The sequence below is a fragment of the Ambystoma mexicanum genome, chromosome 1p (assembly GCF_040938575.1).
Source record: "Ambystoma mexicanum isolate Mex_15411 chromosome 1p, UKY_AmexF1_1, whole genome shotgun sequence".
In the NCBI taxonomy this organism is placed as follows: domain Eukaryota; kingdom Metazoa; phylum Chordata; class Amphibia; order Caudata; family Ambystomatidae; genus Ambystoma; species Ambystoma mexicanum.
In genome coordinates this window covers 544,135,634-544,158,207 of record NC_090921.1, presented here as the reverse complement: position 1 = coordinate 544,158,207, position 22,574 = coordinate 544,135,634, and the positions used below count along the sequence as shown (strand labels likewise).

Below are 22,574 nucleotides of genomic sequence, written 5' to 3'. Positions count from 1 at the left end.
GCTTGTCCTGCAGGAGTCCTTCTTGGGAAATGTCTGCATCCTAGCATCGACTGGGCCCGAGATAGAGGACAGATTTCGACCGCAACATATGTGTCTCCTATTGTCACTGTGTAACGGTAACTGTCCTGAAGCCGGCTTTCTCGCATCTGGTCGACCGCCCTGGAGAGACCTGCACCGGTGTCTGCTGCATGGTTCTTCGAAAGGAGGTTGCACCCAGCTCCTGTGCCCGACCAGAACACTTCTTGCACCTGCCGCTCCTAGGCTGCTTCAACTGGAGCAAGCGGGGGGGGGGGGGGGGGAAACCCGACCTCAGGTGACCCTCCAATGCCCACCTGCCACGTCTGGAGAAGAAAACTGAATATGGGTGGTAAGTTGTAGCGATACTTATCTGCCCACCTATCTCTCCCCTTGAAAAGTTTTAAATACTTTTGAAACTTTTTCAATTGTTTGGCTTTGACAAACGTGTTGTCAAAAGCCCTCTGAAAGCTGGAAAGTCTTATTAACTAGAGTACGTCCTCTTCTGACTTGTAAACAACCTCACTTCCACAGAATCTTCCTCCTAAGATTGTCCCACTCCCTAAAGCTGTTGGAAACTTTGAACTGTAATAATGATTTCCTTACCTTATCTTTTAGGTATGGGGGGGATTGACACTAACTCAGTGATTGTATGTATTTTAATATTTAGTATTGTGTTGTATTACTACATGGTATTAGTCAACCAATACATAAAGCATCCCTAAAAGACCTTGCTTATAGAGCGGTTTTCCTTATAGCTTACATCTATTCACAGAATTACTGTGCTTAAAGCTTAATCAGTTACAGAGCAGTTTTGTTACTGTGCATAAAAACAGGGTTGTCTTATGAAGGCATCCACTTTTTTTCACTGCAATACATATCCACATGTCATGTCAACCAGTCTATTGCACTACCAGCTTTTTTTTTAAAAACCCTCAATTCAGTGGAACAAGCTCTTCATACATCATAAGTACGCAGAGCAATCATGTACTACATTAACAAAAAAGCAACTTGTAAAGACATATTAGTTCTTTGTGTCCCTAGAAGCTGGAAGAAAGGGTGAACTTGTCTCTAAAGCTACTATTGCCAGATGGGTCATAAAATGCATTCAACAGTGTTACACCCTCTCAAGCAAAGCACTTCGTTTACTCCTAGAGCTCATTCTAAACATAGGGCAGGTATCAGAGTCAGCCTCCTCCGCCCCCGGTTCTAAGTCACTCCAAACCCCTTCCTCCTCACCTGTGAGTTCTAGCTCTGAAGTTCCGCCGAACCTCTTCTTCCACAGTTCCTCCTTTTCTTTTTTTTGTAGATAGGGTCTGCCCCGAAAGGAAGCCACCCTGACCCCCAATATGGATGGTCCAAGGGGCCCCTCCTCTGGTTCAGACCAAAAAGGGGAAAAAGCCGTTAGGCATAAAAAAAACCCTGGCTGGTAGTCTTTGGCGGAATTTCCTGATGGGTCCTTTGGGAGATATGCAGTTTATGGAAACAGTAAGCAGTTTGTGTAACAGCCGGAGATAAGGGATAGGAGAGAGAGAGAGAGAGGCCCAATCAGATCTGCCGAAGCAAATAGCCTAGAGAGCACAGTAGGTCGAGGAGAAACCCAAGAATGAAGGGGGAGTCCTAGGACCTACAGGATAAGATGGAAAGGCAGAAAATATGCTAGGCAGGAGGGGAGAGGCTAAATGCAATGCAAGGGGAAAAAAGGCTCAACACGAGCCAAGAGGAAAACATGCGAGCGATCCAACCTGAAAGCCTGACGCGAGTAGGTTGCAATGCGCCGGCTTCCGGGTTGGATCTGCTGAAAAAGGTTCCTCCCAGCGGCCGTCAGAGAAGCTAGACCACCACGGAGCATTGTGTGGAGAGTGGCGGGGCGGCTAATGGCCGCTCCGCCATCGGCTCCACACATGCCAACCGCAGCGGCGTGTGACAGCAGGAGCTATGCTTGCATTCAGTGCTAATATGTCACAATTTGATAAGCAGCAACCTGGGGCTCAATGCGCGCCTTTTCAAAACACTATTGTGGTGACACTTACGCAAGAAATGATTCACAGGAAGTGTTAAAACCTTTTTATATATATTTTTAACTGTCCCTTCTACTCACCCAGCACCTAATCAGGTACTGCTTGCTAGTCTATGCATGCAAAGGATGTGATTCTAAGCAAATCCACAAACCTTTGGAGACTAACATTACTTAACCGTAATAGTCTTTCTGATGCTCGTATCCACTTAGATTCATATGCGCCCACCCATTTTCCCCTCTATGGGAGTTGAAGGTACAACAAAAGGCGCAAGGAATCCTATTCCGCTCATGGTAAATAAAGATTATAATTTATTTCTAAAAATGAATCATTTTAGTTTTTGCATATTCTTTATTACACTTTTCAGTACTCGCAACACACTACAGACTGTGTGCGACCTCAGGTCAGAAAAATAACAATCTGAGGACGCTGACACAGGAAGGTAAATGAGTGATGTACACAACAGTAGGGATCGTATTACAGGAACGCCCTGTCGATGCCCTCTTTTTCGACTTTGAAAACATATAATGTAATACTCTGCATCAACCACTAGATGTCGGCCTATGCAAAGCATGCGAGTATAGGCCGATACAAGCATCAGAAAGGTTATTAATGTAAGTAATGTTTATATTTATACATATAAATCTGAGGCTTGTGAATCTACTTGGATTCACATGCTTTGCAGAGGCCGCCATCAAGGGATTGGTGCAAAGTATTGCATCTGGTTTCTTTTTTAATTCAAAAAGGGGATTTGATATAGGCATTCCTGTCACACCATTGCGATCATACATGCACATGTACAGGTACCTATGGTCCCTCATGCGTCAATGTCATTCAGATTTTATATCCCCCAAGAAACCTCTACTTTGGTTTGTGGAAAATGTTAGTTTCTTAATGCAAATAAAACCAGCAATCCATCCAGTACACCATACGGATTCAGATGTGTTGGGACACAATTGTCTAGGCTCCATGGATGCTGCTCTGCCCAACGGACCCCTGGTGCTCATGGGGCATGTAACTGCCTAAAGTGCTCAGTTGGCCAAGATGGCCTGAGAAGGCCCAGGTGGTCCAGGCCAAAGCACCTCCTCGATCGAGGTGGTGGTGGCCTCCCTTTTGACAGCTAGAATCTCTCTCTCGGTCAGGAGAGTATTTGCTCAAGCTGATAGTGCAGACCCTGGAGAAGAGAATGTCGGACCTCAGTACGATACAAAGCCCCTCAGGACCCGAAGCGGGAGGTTGCAGAAGAACTCCAGGGTACGGACATTACCCCATCCGACGAGGAGGAGAGAATGTCCGTCGACACCATCCACGATGACTATGGGAGCGTCAAGGCGATGCCTGGCGACGGCAGCGACGACGACAGTCTATACCGACTGGGACGACGTGAGCGCTGGGCCCAGTGACCCGACTCCCCAGGTGCCCCCTAGAGATTTGTCACAGGATATTCTCTCGACGCTCAACACGCTGGTGTTGGAGATGCAGAGGAGGTTGCCCAGCAAAAGCGTCACCGCCGTTGACACCAGGCAACCACCGGCGAAGAAGAGGAAGGGCACCTTACGCCTCCATTCCAACCATTGCTGCCTTTCCCCCGCCCTGCCTCCTAGTGGGGCGGATACGGCGACGACTGATAAGGACGATGATGCACCTGTAAATTACTATACAGCACTGTAACCAAGCTGAGAATATACTTGTTACTACTGCGCCCTGATACCTTTTGGGTCTGGCGCGCTTTACAAATCAATAAAACAAATGTAGGACTGGAAGACCCTGACTCACTGGCACCGAGAGCCTCTCCACCGGACAAAGTGGGATCTTTTCATTCCATGATTGCCAGGGCGTCTCAGCTCTTCCAGCTCACCCCGGAGGAAAAGGAGGGCTTCCTGTACCAACGCTGGGAGGCAAAGAGGAAGACTATCCTGTCGGTGCCACTTCTCGAAGTCTTGGTTGAGGGGGCTAGCTTTACTGAAGAATCCTGCTCCAGCTAAGAGAGACCGGCTTGAGAAAAAGTACTGGATGCCAGAGTCTGCGCCCAAGTGTCTTCGGTCTCAACCATTGAAGGTGGTGTCTAGTTCGTCCTCTTCATCTGTACCCCAGGACAACGAGGAGAAGAAATTGGATTCCATGGGTAGAAAGGTAATCTACTCGGCGGCGACGACGGTGAAAGCGACCAACACCTTGGCGATCATGACCAGATACGACCGGGAGCTTTGGTACAGGATGGCTCCACTCCTGGATTTCATGGGTTTCCGCCAGATGGGCAACAGGGATTGCCTTCGCCGTCGTGGTTGGCTCAATGCCACCCTTTCAGGCAGGGGGGTCCAGATGAGTGTCCTGGACATGCCGTTCGACGCCAACCTGTTCGGGAAGACGGGCGATTAATCCCTCCAGGCCATCAAGGCCGACAGAGGCGGCCTGTGCCTTGGGCACCCTGCAACAACACAGGCCGTCCTTTCGTTCCTCAGGAGGAAAGTATAGCATGTCTTCGAAGGGTTTTGGCGGGTGCTCATCCTCTTACTGCCAACCCTTCCGCTCCTCCACCCAGGAAGCCAACAGGGGTCGATCCAAGGCCTTCGGAAATGGCCGCTGTTGTTAGAGAATTTTCAGAAATGTGCTTATTTCCCTTCACCTTAGAGACCCCCAGCAACTTTGCTGGATTTTGAGGACTTGTTTTTTTCCCTGGAGCGAGTGTGAGCTTTTTTTTCCCACTCTCTCATGTATTTCAATGTGTTTTACTCTTGTGTTCTTTGGTTATTGAGTTTTACATCACTCCATAGGCATCTTTTATTGTTGTCACACAGCACCTTTAGTGCAGTGGCAAAGGGGTGTCCTTTGGACTCCCCAAGGTTTAAATACCTTCTCTAGGATGACCTACTCTTCCCCAGAGAATGTAAAGTTAAATTGAATTTACTAGTCTTTTTAAATTCATAGACCCAGCACACACACTATCTTCCAATACAGTGCTGGAGGGGTTACTTGGTATCCCCTATGTCTAAACACTTGTGTAGCTGTCAAACTACCATTTCCTATTGAAATGACTGGTGGCAGTGGTTTTATAATGAACTACCATGATTTTTCCCGACCGTGAACATCGGTAGCTAAAAATCGGGGCTGCTATGTTTTTCAATATGGCGCCCAAGACCTCCCTGTTAAAAAAAACTCTGGTCATCTTTTTCCGCTGTTTCTTTGTGGAAAGGTCCTTCTGGTGTTTAACTCTGTGCGCCAAACCAGTTTTGGTCCCTTTTTTTCGTGATCCTTTGGCGTCGGAGTGTCTGGGGTGGGCAGGAAGTGAGAGAGGTGCCCGAAACTCCCTGTGCTTAGTCTCCTATCAGACCCAAATGCACTCTGTCGTGATTGGCTGGCTGACTGTCCGGCAAGTGCAGCCACCCTGCTGGGTGCGTGGCAGCTAGGCTGGAATGAATGGGAGAAAACTGTTTAAAAGGCGAGTCTCAAGGACTAGAAGGCAGAGTCGACCACTGGACCGAAAGAACAGAAGACTAGCTGGAAGAGGATGGCTGCTGCAACCACTGGACCGTTGGTTTGCCCGGTGAACCCCTGCTGCAACCCCGAATTGCCAGATCGCCAATCGACAGAAAAGCTCCTTAAGGGATGGCTTCTTCCTTTGAGTTGGTGGGACCAAAGAACCCAGCAAACACTTGGATACCATTCTTGGAGCTTGTTAAGATTAACCAGGGGGAAGGACACCAGTGTGTTGTGTTTGGAAGCCATAGCTACTTGAGCTGAGGTGACGCCATTTTGTTTGCTCCGACGACGATCCCGTGCAGTGCAGGAGTCCCCCAACGTCCTCCCTTTTGTCCCTACGACTGAGGCTCAGGAACGATGAGACCTACAGGACCTGCCAGGAACCAACATGTTCAACTACATCTTTTTGCTCAACTTTTAGGTACTGTGCCATATGGTTGAGAGATCCCAACTCTCGCTGTGGAAGTTCGTGAAATTTTCCCAACTCAGAGGCCTAATCAGCTTGTGACCCGACATATCTTGCTTTATCGTCTGAACTACTTCTAAAACTACTTCTAAAACCTTTTACAAAGACTTCTCCATTTGTACCAGAACTGTGCTGTCCTATCCAAGAACACTAGACTATTGACTTTGGCCCGGCCGATTGAATTTAACTGAACCTCCTGGTACATTGATCCTTTGCATTGTCTAAAAGAAATGTTTTCTAACCCTTTGTACAAACCTATGCTTTTTATTCCTATTGAAAAGTACGGAAGTCCTATTTGGCTCCTTTTTCAGGGGCGCACACACTGTCTTTAACTTATAATTAGTTACTGTAGTATATTGGTGTTTAATATTGAGTTGATTTCTACTAGTGAAAGTTTTCTAAATGACTGTAAATAAATGTTTAAGTATTTTTACCAAGAAACCTTGAGTGTGTCTACTTGACCCACTGTGATTGTGATACTTCTGTGTAACTTCTTCTACTGCTCACATTCCCTCTTGAGATAAGCCTGGCTGCTCAGCTCGCTACTAAAAGTGTGTGGTACAGACTTGTGCCAAAGGTTGGTTTTTGCTTACACCTGTAGTCCCAATTGTGTGGTATTCCCAGAGGTACTGCCTGCAATTCTACCCAACAGCCGTTGTCAAGACTCCCAGGGCGGCGCGCTGACTGCCAAGCAGGACTGAATCGGCCAAGACGTCGGGGAGCCGCTGTCACACCCCGGTGGGAAGCCGGCTGGCGAACTTTGTCAGTGTGTGGGAGACCATCTCCACCGACCGATGGGTGCCGGACACTTTCGCCCAGACACACCCTAGAGTTTCAACAAAAGTGTCCTCAAATACCAACGGTGACCCGATAGGAACAACACATCCCTCGGCTGCTGTTGGAGGTTCCGGCCATGTTAAGGAAAGGGGCCATAGAGCTGGTCCCAAAGCGACTTTGTGGCTCTGGAGTTTACTCAAGGTACTTTCTCGTAAGAAAGAAGACCAGGGGATGTAGGCCATTCTCGACCTACGACGACTCAACAAGTGCATAAAGTCTCAGAAGTTCAGGATGGTCATGCTGCAGCACGTGCTCAGCCAGCTGGAGGAGGGAGACTGTCTGTCGTCGTTGGATCTAGAGGATGCCTACTTCCAGGTCCCCATACACAGAGCACACTGCAAGTTTCTGCTCTTCGTTCAAGCAAAGCATTACCAGTTCAAGGCTCTTCCTTTCATACTGAAGTCAGCGCCCATAGTCTTCAAGTGCCTGGCTCCAGTGGCGGCCCATCTACGACTGCAAGGGATCCACGTGTACCCTGACCTGGATGACTGGCTCATACGGGCCAGATCAAGGGACGTCACCGTCGACCACACGGCGAAGACAGTCCGCCTGCTGACAGAACTGGGGCTCTCAGTGAATTATGCGAAGTCCTGCTTGACTCCATCGCAGGACGCACTGTACCTGGGATCCAGGCTCGACAGTGTCCTACCTGGCGTCACCGTTGGAGGAAATGATATCGGCTAAGTGCAACGGCTGTTGGCACCAAGGGTTGCCATGGTGAGGACCATCAAGTCTCTACTCGGCATGATGTTGTCATGCATATACCTGATCCGGCTCTGCAGGTTGCGGATGCGACCTCTACAGGAATTCCTCGATGCCTGCTGGGTCCAGATGTCCGGAGGCTGCAGGACAGGATCGCGCTCGACGAGGAGTTCCGTCGAACGATAAGGTGGTGGGGCATGCGCTCCAATATCGCCGGCGGCACGAATTTCCAGAGGCCCCCGTACCAGAAGACGGTCACGACGGATGCTTCCCTGGAAGAATGGGGACCGGATGTCTTCATGCTAGAGGCCTGTGGCTGCCGGAGGAGAAGACACTACCCATCTACATTCTAGAACTACAGGCAGTGTTTTGGGCCCTCAAGTCGTTTCTGCTATCCCGCAAGGGAAAAGTGGTGAGGGTCTTCACGGACAATACACCACAATGTTTTACATCCAGAATCAGGGGGTCACCAGATCTCCATTGCTCTCCAAAGAGGCGCAGGATTTATGGCACTGGGCCGTCGCCCAGGGATGTTCCTCATTCCGTTTCACCTGGCAGGAGTAAAGAACACTGTTGCCGACTCTCTCAGCAGGGAGCTGCGCTCTTGCCACAAGTCGGGGCTTCGGCAGGACCAAGTTGACGCCCTTTTCCTCAAATGGGGCAGTCCCCAGATTTATCTGTTTGTGACAGACAAAGTGCTGGAGCTTCGCCAGCAGATTCCCCCAGCTGGGGAGCATGGGGGATGCATCTCATTCCCTTGGGAAGGCCTGTTTCTGTATGCGTTCCCTCCGTTGCCGTTACTTCTTCGAGTCATCAATCAACTCAGACGGTACCTGTGCAGGATTATCCTCGTCGCACCAGCGTGGCTGAGGCAGATCTGGTACCTGGACCTTTTCAGCATGTCAGCGTCCCCTCCAGTCAAGTTGCCAGTGGTCGCGGATCTTCTCGCCAGGGAAGGAGGCGCAATTCTGCACCACAACCCGGGGTCTCTGAACCTGAAGCCCTGGCACCTGCAGAATTAAAGTTTGGTGGCTACGATCTTCTGGCGGACTGCAATGAGATACTCGCTAAGGCCATGGCGTCATTGATTCATGAAGTGTTAGGGACACAAATGGTAGCGTTTCGCAGTTTGGTGCCATTCGCGGTAGATGAGCTCACTGAGGGTCACAGCCCCTCAAGTACTTCCGTATTTACCGTCATTGGCTAAATGTGGGCTGGCTCACGCCTCCATCAAGGTTCATCTGGCAGCTATATCCTGCTACACCAGATCTCCGGGACGGTCTTCACTGTGGTCGCACCATCTAGTTGAGGAATTCATCAAGGGACTGTGCTGCTCGTTCCCGCTGGTGATGGCTCCGGCCCCGGCGTGGGAACTCAATGGTGTGCTGACTAGGCTCATGGGGGGGTGTGGGGGGGGGCATTTGAGCCGATGCATCAAGCGCCGCTCAAGTTCCTGTCTTGGAAGACCACTTTCCTCATGGCCATCACCTCTGCTAGGAGAGTAGGTGAGTTCAGGTTCTGTCCTGCAAGCGGCCTTACTTGACTTTCCACAAGACGAGGGTGGTGCTGCGGACGCACCCCTCCTTCACGCCCAAGGTTCTGTCACAATTTCATCTCAACAAGCCCTTTGTGTTACCTGTGTTTTTTCCGAAAGCCTTCGCCGGCTGAAAGGACTTTGCACTCGCTGGATGTGGCCCGAGCGCTGAAGTTTTATGTGGCCCGCACAAAGCGTTTCCGGAAAACTTCTCAGCTTTTTGTGTACTTTGGTCCTGTGAACCATGGGAAGGCCTTGTCCAAGGCTTCCATCTCCAGAAGGCTCTCAGGCTGAATCACTCATTGTCACCGGTTGGCAAACAGACCGCTGCCTGGCCGTCCGAGAGCCCATTCTACCACAGTGATCGCTGCGACAACAGCGTTCCTGTCTGGTGTGCCCCTGCTGGACATCTGCAGGGCTGCCACGTGGAGATCTATGCACACCTTCACGAAATTCTACTGCGTCAACAGGGATTCCAGGGAGGAGTCCAGAGTCGGCCAACCAGTGCTACGGAACCTGTTTGCTTGAAGGTGAGCCTGGTGAGGAGGTAAGAGATTGCTTCTCTTGAGCATTGCCATGTACTGCTGTGTATTATTTATTCATGAGCATGTGAATCCATGCCAGACCCCATGCTGGAGAAGGAACAAGCTACTTACCTGTAACTGTTGTTCTCCAGCATGGGTCTGGCATGGATTCACATGCGAAACCCCTATCCTGCCCCTCTGCTGCTCTTCTTGGTCATACTGCCACTTTACGTGCTGCCAAATCTGAAGATGGCTGCCAGAGAAGGGGCTTAGGGAGAACAGTCATTGGCTGGGGGCAGTATGGCCCAGAGCTCAGTGATTGGTTTATAGGAGAAAGACAGTTTATAAACAAGTGAAACTGTTTTTTCTTTTACCGAGGATTCCCGGCCTGACGGAGAATATTCATGAGCATGTGAATCTATGCCAGACCCATGCTGGAGACCAACAGTTACAGGTAAGTACTTTGCTCTTAGGATAAAGAAAATAATCTCAAACGAGGGACCCCAAGGGTTCTCAGCAACACTGCCCATAAGGAGCTGTGTGCTGCAATAGTAAAATACAGGTGCCTTTAAGAGCTATGGAGAAAAATCGACTCCCTAGAATAGGTAAAATACAAAGAATAGAGTTCCAAAACACAGAGCCCAGAAGAATGAATGAGTGGAATATAAGGCTCCACTCATTCAAAAGATCAGAAAAAGATCCAGAAGTCTAGCAAAAAGTGCTGGTGGTCTCACTAGGAGAGGGGATGAAGCATACAAATGATACATTTCCATAACATGGATTACTTTTACAATGCACTTATTACCAGAGACCAGTCTCTAAGCACAGGACTGGGATTGGAACCTGTATTGCTCTGCATTGCCTTGCTTCCATGACAAGCGCGTTGCCTCTGAGCTATCCCCCCAGCCCAAGAATTAAACCTCTTGGAGTGCCTGGCTCAAAGTAAACTGATGGGGACTACAAACCGCACAGGGAAGTCATACATTCTGATTATGAACAGCAAATCCTGTACACCACGATAAAGATGCTACCTAACACTAAGGCTTTCCTCAATCAGCAATATGCTACCATGTAATTTGTCTTCTAAGACGCTGCTTTACCTTAACTAAAGGAAGTTAACAGGATCTCTGATGCACTGAGTGGTGAGCATGCATGCTAAGCATAACTTCAATACTTATTTCAGTGGACTTCGGCCCTTTAAAATCTTCCTTGGATCAAAGAGGAGCACACCGTGCCTCTCCGGGCAATTGATAAAATGCTGTTTTCAGGGTTTGTCCCATTGAACCTTGCGTATAACTCATTCTAGGCCTTCTCCTAAAATTGTGCTCACATGATAGGTTGGTCAATCCCAGTACTTAAGCCTTCCATGGAAGGGGTCAAAAGAATACACCCACCAGTCTTCATGTTGGTGCCAAGTTGGACATTAATTCTCTAATACACCGGCTCATACTACCACCTTTTGAACCCATACTGAAATGTTCCTGTAAATACACCTGTTAAGTTATTTTTATGTATTCATCTTGGCGAGCAGGCAGACTTCAAATGCCAAGTTAAGAGCTTATTTCTTAAAAGAAATCACTTTTGTTGGCTTTAAGATTCTTTGAGGCAAGAGTGCAATGTGTGTAGTAAAAGTGAATAAGCCTTTTTGTTTTAAACACAATACTTTGGATCATTCATGGGTGAGGGAATTTGCAGGATGAATCTCAGTGTCTAGATTGTTCAAGAATTCAATGTTCTATCTTCCTCTAGAAGTGGAAGTACTTATGTTTAGCCATTTTCATAAATGCTTTGTAACACAACTGTCGCATTTATCATAAGTCGTGCTGAAAGTTTAAATGCATGAAATGGTGATGCTAAGAAATGTTGGTGTAAATATTCTGGATGGAACCTTGGGTTGCCTGTTTTACCATGCACTGAGAGCAGTTGGCAGTTCATGAACTGAGTGAGCAGTTTGAATTTGCTTTTTTTCACTCGTGTTTTCAGTTGGTTGTGCTAAACATTGTGTTCTAGGAAATGTCCCTTACATTCTTATTTCAAACCATTAGTCAAGACGAGGATGAGGACGAGGATGACAATCTACCCCCAGAGCAAAAAGCAGAGAGGGAAAAAGAAAGAAGGGTTGCCAATAATGCACGTGAGCGTCTCCGGGTCCGTGACATCAATGAGGCATTCAAAGAGCTCGGCCGCATGTGCCAACTGCATCTAAACAGCGAAAAACCACAGACCAAACTACTAATACTTCATCAAGCTGTATCGGTCATACTAAACCTGGAACAACAAGTGAGAGGTTAGTGATAGGCTTGGAGTGGTGGTGATCTGATTTTATTGGTGTGTTCTTTTTCTATATACTTTGGAAGACCTACTACAGACCTTATTCCTCAGTGGTATCCACTGTTAATTTATTGAACTTCATTTTGATCAACCCAGTACCCTCCCTCCATCATTTGTTGTTTTTGTCTCCTGTTTTGCCTCTTGTCTGATTTTGTGATAGAACAATCTTTGCATACTACTTGTTGTGCCTCTTGATATATTATGGATATATATCATTTTGATGATTTCACTATTACTGAGTGGGGAAATGTGTTAAACAGTGCTCTTTGAATTTTCCTTATACTCCAAGGTGTTTAAATTGCAGAATGCAACACATGGGTACTCATTTGCCAGCATTCATTGTTTTTCGGATTGCACTGAAAGAGGTCTAGTGGAGCTGGGGGGGTGTTGCTAGGTCTGGAAAAGATCTGGGGCTACGCTAATGTCGGGACTGTCGAGACTCTGGGCTAGCTAGCCTTTTAGTTGTAGCACCTGAGCTTCGATCTGGTCTACAACCAAAAGACCCTGGGCTATAGCCCCCTTAGCCACCCCCTAGCAACGCCTCTGGTTGAGTTTGCTGTTTTTATTTTGTGACACCTACTTAGGTTGCAACTCACTGAAAAAAGCATGAAAAGGTTTCATGAAAATATTTCTTCATCATTACTTTTGGCACTATTAACAAAAATAACTGCTCTTTGGTTAGCCTAACTAAAATGCAGTTGCCAGCAACAGTCTGTGAGGTAATCGCATTTTCCAGGTGGCCAAAATGTTGGATTTATTTGTCTGTGGGTCCGCATTGAACACTGCCAAAAAGCCTGGAGCGTCCCTTTGATCCAGAATACGAATACCTCCATTGTAAATGCTATCCTATATGACCACAAGAACGCACCTACTCACAGAAGACAGTTCAATGGTGTTAGGGAGAATTCTCAGAAATGTGCTAATTCGTCTCTACCTTAGAGACCCCATCTCTTTTTCTGGACTTTAGGACTTTTAATTTCTAACCTGGAAAGAGGGAGACCTTTTTCCCACTCTCATGTATTGTTCTGTGATTATTTGGACTTTGGAGTCTGACAAACTCTATAGGCATCATCTTAACATTGACACACAGTACCTTCTGTGAGGGCACAGGGAAGTCTCTTAGATTTACCAAAGGTTTAAATACCTTCTTTGTGAAACTACTATTTCCAAGAGCAGTGAAGTGAAATTGACTTTACTTGCATTTTGTAACTTTCTAGACCCAGCACACACTATCTTACCATAGGGTGCAAGAGGGGTTACTTAGTATTCCCTTTGTCTAGTTGCTCATTTAACAATTTTATGTTACCCTTTCTGCAATTAATGGCTGGTGGCAGTGATTTACTTTTTCCTACCATTGTGTGTGTTTACAGCGGGCTGCAATTGCAACTGAGTAAGACACCCATGGGTGCCCATTTTGTCAAAATGGCCCCATAATTGGTCCCTTAGTTTGTTTTGTCTTTGGCGGGATTCACAAGTGGCTCTAGATTGTCTGGCAGGGGCAGGAAGTGAGGGAGGTGTCCGAAACTCCCTGTGCCTAATCCTCTTTGTTACAGGAATGCACCCAAAGGTGATAGGCCGCCTGGCTGTCCTTAGAGGACAGCAACCTTGCTGTGTGATTGACAGCTAGGCTGGAATGAATGGGAGAAACCTGCATAAAAGGAGAGGCTTTTTGGCTTGGAAGGCAGAGTCGACCACTGGACGAAGGAATCGGAAGAGGAACTTGGAAGAAACACCTGCTGCAACTCCTGACTCGTTGGTTTGCCCGGTGAAGCCCTGCTGCTGTGCTGAAGCTCTGAAGTCATTTTGACTAGAGAAGCCCTGCAAGGATGACTTTTCCCCTTGGGTTGGTGGGACCAATCAACCCCAAAGTGAATTTGTTTGGACATCATCTCAGAGCCGGCTGTACTTGTGCTGCTGCTGTTGGAACCGAAGTGCCAGGGAGAGGAACACCAAAACAGAGTGCATCGCTTTTAAGTCTGACCCGTGTTTCAGGAAGATTCCCCAGGCTCCCTAGAAACAGGACTGACCAAGCCTGTGCCACCTCAGAGTGCTGGACCCCAGATGCGAGGAATGTCCACAGTGGTATCCATGAGACCACAGTGGTGCTATTTGCTATAGACGCGAGGGTGTGAAACTGCGAAGTGCAGCTGAATTAAGGTTTGCCCATTGCTGCCGCTGACCTTCAGGTTGTAGTCAGGAATCCTCCCTCTTGTTCCCACTACTGAGGCCCAGGGACAACAGAATCTGCAGAGCTACACAGGAACATAGGCCAGCTGGAACCATTTCTTCTATCCAAAGGTACTGTAAAGTTTAAGAGGACCTGCCTCTTGTGGTGTAGCCTTACTTGTTCTCAGCTGAGACTTGTCTTAGTTAATCTTGAAGAGTTGAGTACAGCTTTGCCCCTCACAGGCCTCCTAGCTTGTGGTCCTTCAAGTGATTTTATTTCTACAAACTTTTCTAAAAACATTGTCCAAGACTTTTACTTGCCTGCAAAGAAGATCTTGAGCTCTCCCCTAGACTTTGATCAACTAACATTGGCTGTCCTGGCTCCCTCTTCTTACCCCTGACTTTGTGTCTTTACCTTTGCCCCAGGAAATGGTTAATTTACTTTGCATTGGAGGATTCAAAAAGCACTTGGGACTGGCAACAGCCCCCCCCTATCCTCCCCCAAGAACACTCTAAAGAGACTTCACACAGGCGGGGCACCACAGAAGCACCCACTCTAACAAGGAGGCGGAACCTAGGGGCAACAATTAGAAGGAACGGCCCAGGGAAGACCACAAGGCGCCCCCACCCCGGAGGAAGCAACACACCAGGATGGTCGTGTCTAAAACAAAGGGGAAGGGGGGGGGCTCTCCGAAGGCACAGACATACAAACAAGACGCAAATCTAGTGCAGATGTGGTCGGCAGAATCCCAGGTTCATACTAGAGGAAGGGCACAGGAAGACTCCCCAGAGGACCACATTCACCCCTACGTTGGCCAACCACGTTCATCAAGGGATTATATGCACTCATGGTTCATGGAACTACAGGACAAGTTCATGACCACGGTCCAGGACCAATTCACTACAATGAGAAATTAAATAAAACAAGTGGTCCAACAAGTAAAGAGGGATGTGGCCAAACTAGAAGAGCGGACAGGCACGATAGAGACTAGTCCAGAATTTAGAAGATGGAGCACAGCAATACAGCGAGACACAGGAACACCTGGTGCGGCTGACCCACAACCTGGAGATCCAATGTGAAGACCTAGAAAATCGGTCTGGTAGGTCCAACATCCGTATGAAGAACATGGCGGAATCGGTACTCGATAAGGACCTCAAATGTGCAGTCCAGGAAGTGTTCAGAGACATTCTGGAGGAGCAAGAGGCGGAAACTATTGGGATTGACAGGGTTCACAGAGTGAGGCCGAAAAGAACAGGGGAGCCCGGAGAAAGACCAAGAGATGTGTTAGAAGCCCTCTCCTCATACCCACAAAAAGAACAAATCTTAGAGGGCGCGACAACTGGACCACATTAGGATGAATGGGACGGAGATCCATCTGTACCAGGATCTGGCTTCTGTGACTTTACAGAAAAGAAGAGATATGGCACTGCTAGTCAAAGAACTGGTGGCAAAGCAAATGCGATACAGATGGACATTCCCATTCGGCCTCCTATTCACCTGGGGAAGGCAAACAAAGAAGAGTGACCACATGCGACGAAGGCTTACACATAATGGACATACAAACGGAAGGGGTGGAAGGAACAGTCAACAAAAGAAGTGGAGGGTACCACAAAAGGCTGAGAGGCTGGGAAGTAGTACGACAAAGAAAGAAACAAAACGGGTAGAGAAGTGAACTCACATGATTGTCCGCGGATTGCACAATACGGCGGCCCGGCAGGAGACCTTGGATCTGAACCTCAGGGAGGACTGAGGAAATGCAGGGTTTAGGAACCCCTGTGACGTTTACACCAAGTTCATTGAGAGTCGGGAGCGATGGGCTCAACGCCCTAGCATCCTTAGGTACCCGGGCCTTCCTCTGGAAGTTATCTGTTTTAAAGTTTAAAAGTTGGAGGGATGGGGGGGATAGAGGGGTAAATGGGGAGGGAAAACTCCAGAAGAGGAAAGAGATCCACCTCACAGGGAACCATAAATATTCACAACGGGCCAATACAAAATGGGGAAACTTAAAATCCTAACATACAATATAAGGGGCCTGAACTCCCCAGTGAAGAGGAAGAAGGTAGAGACCATGCTAAACAGGGAAAAGGCGAACATTCTCCTACTTGAAGAAACCCACATAAAAGCTCAGGACAAACAGAGTGCATCTCAGGGGGTACAAGATTTGGGCGCAAGCAAATGCCACAGATAAAAGGGCAGGAGTGCTGATAGCAATAAAAGATGGAACGGATGTAGTCCTTACAGACAGGCTAACGGATAAGGAGGGGAGACTCACGTTCATCAATGTCAATCTCGAGGGATGCCGACTAACTCTAGCTACGATATATGCACCCAACACAGGGCAAGATTGTTTTCTTTGAGATGCTTTGGAGAAGCTCGAGGGCTTTGCAAAGGGCGAAGTGATTTTAGGGGAAGACCTAAACATAGCATGGCGCCCTCAGACAGGAGCACGGGGGGCCCCCATAAGTCAGGGTGCACCGTCCAAACATCTCAAGCAAAAAATGGACCAGCTGGCACTTTGATGTATGGAGGGAACTAAAGGACCAACAGAGAGGCTATACTTACTTCTCACACGTATATAATACAATGTCAAGAATAGATTATTTCTGGGTCTCGGTGGGCCTCGTGGGCGAAATTCAAGGAATAGAAGCGGGCTCGATATCACTATCAGACTATGGCCCGAAGTGACGACCCCAGGGAATGGTGGTGGGCTATGGCCATGGAAGCTCCCACAGGACATTCTCATTGACCCGATACTGGGAGAAGTGATAAGGGACAGGATTATAGAATATTTTGCACAAAACGACACAGGGGACATCCCAATGAGCACAGTCAGGGAAGCATTCAAAGCAGTAACGCACAGACACTTGATAGCACTGAAGGCCACCAAAGACAGCCAGAGACAGAGCTGGGAAAAATAACTTGAAAATAAAGGATACACAAGAACAGCTAATGTCCCATCCCTCCAGAAACCTCAAGAAGGCCCTAAGACACGTCCAGGGGCAATTGGAAATGCTCCGCACCAGAGAGGCAGAGAAATCCCATCAACACCTCAAACAGCTCTACATAAAAGCCAACAAGGCAGATATTTGGTGAGACAACTACGTGAAAAACAAAAAAAAACGAGCATTTGAGACTCACAAGGAGAAACTCAAACACGAACCCCGGATATAGGGAAGACCTTTCGAGAATTCTATCAAAAATTATTCTATGCGACAGATCACCCGAACGAAAGCGACCAAGACACGTACCTACAATCTCTCCCCATCCCCAAAATTGCAGAGGACGAAAGAAGAGCATTGGAGAATCCGATTAGCGAAGACGAAGTAAAAAAGGCGATAGATGGACTTCCAAATAACAAGGCACCCGTCCCGGAAGGCTTCACCGCCCACTTCTATAAAAAAAAATATGCAGACCTAATCATCCCTGTCTTGACGAGACTCTTAAACTCCTTCAAAGAAAAGGGAAATGTGACCCCGTCAATGAATGAAGCAAAAGTGCTAGTATTCCACAAAGCAAAGAAAGGCCCATCCCTCCCCAGCTCCTACCGCCCCATAGCACTGATTAATTTGGACGCCAAGATATACACACAAATTCTGGCAACAAGGCTATACCCACTACTGCCCACCTTAATAAACACCAACCAATCAGGTTTTATCCCAGAGAGACAAACACAAGATAATTTGAGAAGAATAATACATCTATTGGAAAAAAACAGGGATCACACATACCCGGGCAGCCCTGCTCACACTCGATGCCGAAAAGGCTTTCGAACGGGTAGAGTGGTCAATACTACTCAAAACACTAAAGTGTATGGGGTTTGGGGATCAATTCATAAAGATGGTAAAAGTGAACTACAACTCCCCAACAATCAGTATAGCCATAAATGGCGAGGTCACTGACAAAGTAGAGATAACTAGGGGCACCAAACAGGGTTGCCCGCTTCTCCCCCCCCCCCTTCTTCTATGCCATATTTCTACAACCACTTCTAATCAGAATCCGGGAGTCAGCCCGCATAACAGGGATAGAAATGGCAGGTATAACACAAAGTAATAGCGTATGCAGATGACATGCTGCTGGCCCTAGCGAACCCGGGGAGAACAAACTGGAGTCATTTGGGGCAATCTCGGGCCTCAAAATAAATAAGAAAAAATCGGAGATTTTACTCCTGGCAGGAGACAGAACGAGATTGAAAGAGTAGCAGCAATTGTAGACCTAAAAATAGCAGGAAAAGGAATTAAATATCTGGGCGTACCCCTGACACAAGATAGAGGGTCTATAAATAGAAAACTACCCCATCCCCCCATTCTCGAACGGGTAAAGAGGGACCTGGAGCGCTGGAGTCCCATTATTGTATCATGGTGGGGCAGAATCCAGGCAGTTAAAATGAACATCCTCCCTAGAATGCTATACTTCTTTCAGGCTCTCCCAATAAGGGTCCCCAAATCATTCTTTAAAGCACTTTCCAAAGCGATCTCGACCTATATATGGAGCAAAAAATCCCCACGGATCGCCACAGCGACCCTCACGGCTCCGACCAGGGTGGGGGGGAAATGTCCCTACCACACTTCCGCAAGTACAATTATGGGTTCTGAGAGAATGGTTGGGAGACAACCAACAAACAGTTTGGGTGACACAAGATCGAGCGGTAGACAGATTTCCCCCCCGCCCCCCACAAGAAACCCTCTGGAAAACAAAACATAGGCACCCTAATCTCCGTATCAGTGAAGTCATGAAAACCACCCTGGAAGCCTGGGATGAACAAACGCGGAGGGGCATCATGACCACGGTAGAAGGCCCCTTTACACCTATCTGCCGGAACCCCTAATTCTACCCAGGAATGAAACGGGGTGTCTATGAAAAATGGGAGACCGCGGGATGCACAAAAATAGGGGAAATGTATCAAGAAGAAACAATTAGAACATTTAAAGATTGCAAATCACTACTAAACCTCAGAGGCAGACAGGTTCAAATATGAACAACTCCGGCATTGGCTGGCGACTCCAGACATCAAAGCGGCGGCCACAAGAAACCTCACGCCATTTGAAAAGTACCTAATAACCAATTTGGGGTCAAGGAAGCTGGTCTGGTCTCTCTATACAGCTTCATCAACTCACAAGAAGATGTCAAATGGGCCTACATGGTCAAGTGGGCAAAGACACTGGGGGAGGATATTCACAAACAGCAGTGGGCGGACCTGTGGAATAGTATTCCAAAAATGACCCGATCAGTCCAAAAAAGAGAAATGTGGCTAAAAATCGTAGCCCAATGGCATTATACACCGGAGAGGCTACACTCCATGTACCCCCAAACTTCTAACACATGCTGAAGAGGCTGCACAGAGGTGGGCACGTGGAAGCACATGTGGTGGGATAGTCGGGGGATCAAAGGCTTCTGGGCAGAAGTAAAGATGGAAATGACAAAGATCTTTCCAGAGGTGGAACATCTAGGGGAAAGAGTTTGGCTATGTGGAATGAAAGATCAGGCGGCCAAGAAATTCAAGAAATCACAATGGAGAAGCTTCATGGGCTTACTCATAGCTGCATGGGCGACAATAGCTCAAAATTGGAAGAAACAAGAACCCCCACTCCTGTATGCATAGCTACAGAAAGTATGGTCACAATTAACCATGGAAAAGCTCACACACACCATACAGGGATCAAAAGAAACCTTCACAAAGGAATGGGGAGAAGTTCTGGACTACCTGCAATCGGACTACATGGAGCAATGGTGCGCTCACAATATAGAGTATCAGACATTTTCAGATCATAGTCATTCCCTGGAACACAGAGACAATCAGAAGATCTTCCAGGGCTTAGGTAGGAAGGGGGTTTTGGGGGGATGGTTATGAGTTCCATGTTTGTATTTGAAAATAATAAAAATATAATTTTTAAAAAAGTACTTACCCGTTTAGAATTATTTGTTAACCTTTGTTTTATTCACCCATCTAACATTTGCACCAAACTCAGTATTGCTCTAAATGTACCAGTGATAAAATAATGTCCACAGTGTCCTAGCTATTAAAGTCACCTGAGGGTGTCGGAAGTGTCTGTGTGCCATCCCCAATGGGTATCATCTGACTAGAGAAACAGTGTGTTTTGAAGTATATTTTGACGTGTTACATGTTTTGCTCCCTTCTGAAAAAGGTTGGGTTACCTATTGCCAGGAGGACAAAGTTGATGTAGTCTCCCAAAGGGTACTGCACACAATCTTGCCTAAGAAAGGGATTTTATTTTAGTACTTGGAAAGGGTATCTGAAAGGGCCATCACTCTCTCCCTAGTCTCCACTAGCTGGTTCCCTTCCTATCCCAGCCGTCCATGAACACCAAGATGGTTACTACAGAGTGGTAACCCATACTGTCGTATATGACTGTGTGGTTGTGCTGTTCGGAGAGTAAATGCCCTTTCTCTCTCTGGGGAAAAATATAGGTGAATCCTAACCTGATAAATGTTACCAAGAAGAGGTTCCTTCCACTCACCCAAGATCACTCGTCTTGTCCTTGCCTCTCTTGTACTCCTTGCACTGATGTTCTGTCCTTGATCTCCCTTCCTTCTACTCTCCTCCCTTCCCCCACTCTCCTTGGTCCCTCCCTCTTTTGCTCTCCCCTTGTCTCTCTCCTGTTCTCTTCACTACTACTCATCTACCCGCACTACTACAGGGATAACATTTAAAGTTGTACACACAGGAGCAAGAAGTAGCTCCAGGGTATTGTAATGAATTGAGAGTAAGACCAGATACTTGGACATTGTAATGGTTGTTATAAACTTATATTAAAGTAAAGAAGGGTTTTGAGAAAGACCCTTGTCGCCGTAACATTGAAGGGTTTCCCTTCCTCGGCGAACCTAAAGGACGTCTGTGTCAGAATGTCCAAAAATATAAAGTTCTCTGTCCTTTTGTCCAGAGTCCTATCCTGGACAAGCTAAACATAAGAAAAAAAGTGCAAAGGGAAAGTCTTTCAACTGACCATGTTACAACACAAAGTTCCAAAAGGTGCATAAATGATCAAAGTTCCCCAAGGTTTCACAGCTTTAAGAACGATGGGATATGGTCTTCCCTTCTCTCATGTTTTGAGCTACTCTCTCAACCACAGTTTTGCTTGGTAAAAGACAACTTTCCAATGAAGGGGCTATGATCCCCTTCCCCTAGCATCACACACTCAAGGGTTCTTTCTCACCTCTTGACTTACTCCACAGTTCTTTTCAGTTCTGTTTTTTTACAACTATTCCACTCAAGGTTATTTTTCCCTTCTCCTAGATTTCACACACTCAAAATGTGGGCCTCCCGACTCGCATTCACTTTGGCCTGGTTTGTTCTCCTGCCAGAACTTCACGATATTTGCTTTATATTCAGACTTGCCTGGTATACTTTTTTGCCAGGACTTCACAAGTTACTTCTCCTTTCAGGTGTGGGTCTCAAGATTAGCATTCAGTACACAAGTATTTTGGTGCGGGTCCTAAACCCGTACAATACCTGGTTTACTCTCCTGCCAGGACTTTTCATACTGTCTTTCATAACGTAGATGGGTTTGACTTGCACACTTAACTATGCAACAGCCTTGTCCATGCCCTTTTCATCAGTTGTCAGTAACCCTCCACCTTCTCGTTCGTTTCTTTCACTTTGTCACAGGGCTTTCCGCCCGCTTTAGCAGACTCCTTAACTTCCCCCATGGTGCACCACATTCGCCCTGAAGCTCCCTGGTGTCCCGCTTTTCCCTTTTATGCTCACTGGTTTGTTTCGGCTGCTATGGTGTCCATCACGTCGTCCCACAGTTGCTGTGGCTTGCCGGCGGCTCTGTGCAGTGTTCTGCCCCTTCTCTGCTTCTTGCCTGGTCTCCTGCGTCTCTTGATAGACTTGTGCTGCCTTTGACCTCGCACCGGCAGACCTGGCTTTTCCGGCTTCATCTGAACAGCGTTACCAACAGCCTTACAGCGTCAGGCAGCACTCTGCTTGCTTTATATCTTCCAACCGGCTTTGCATGCAGCAAGATTTTCTATGCAGCATCTCGCTCCCTGCAAATTCTCTCTGCTGCTTTCCTCATTTGCACAGCTGATGGGTTTTTAAATGTCCCGCTACTATGTAACTCCCACTAACAGCTAAAACGCAGCATAGCCTTCCCGTTTCTAGTAATGTTCCTTAGTCAGGCCCTCTTCTTTGTCCCAGGGAAGGGGGGGGGGGCGATGGGGGTTGATTGACTTAAGCCGATTATCCACATCACAAACACTGGATGGGGAAGAATGACTTCATAATACACTAGAATGTCCTAAGGGTAAAAATGTATAACACTACAATAGGTCATGGAGAATTTTGGAATCACGGAGGGGTAATCAACTCCTAAGGGAAACCGATGATACCATGTCTCATCTGCCGTTTTACCCCCAGGAGGATCGTCTCCCCTCATGTGATCCTCCCTCAAACAGCCACCCTCAGGGTCTGGGTTGGCTAGCATCTGCCTTTTCCTGGCTTTATGTAAGAATTGATGCAGTCACACTGTGTGAGACCACA

At 47.4% G+C, this 22,574-nt stretch overlaps 1 protein-coding gene across 2 annotated transcripts in view; it reads left to right on the top strand.

The window, feature by feature from the left end:
- TCF3 (transcription factor 3) overlaps positions 1 to 22,574 on the top strand; it is a 1,342,799-nt gene that overhangs the window by 1,266,952 nt on the left and 53,273 nt on the right. For both annotated transcript variants that reach the window (XM_069649483.1, XM_069649484.1), the window contains exon 19: positions 11,622 to 11,863. In XM_069649483.1, coding sequence (XP_069505584.1) covers positions 11,622 to 11,863 — 242 coding nt within the window. The remainder of the gene's footprint in view (positions 1 to 11,621; positions 11,864 to 22,574) is intronic.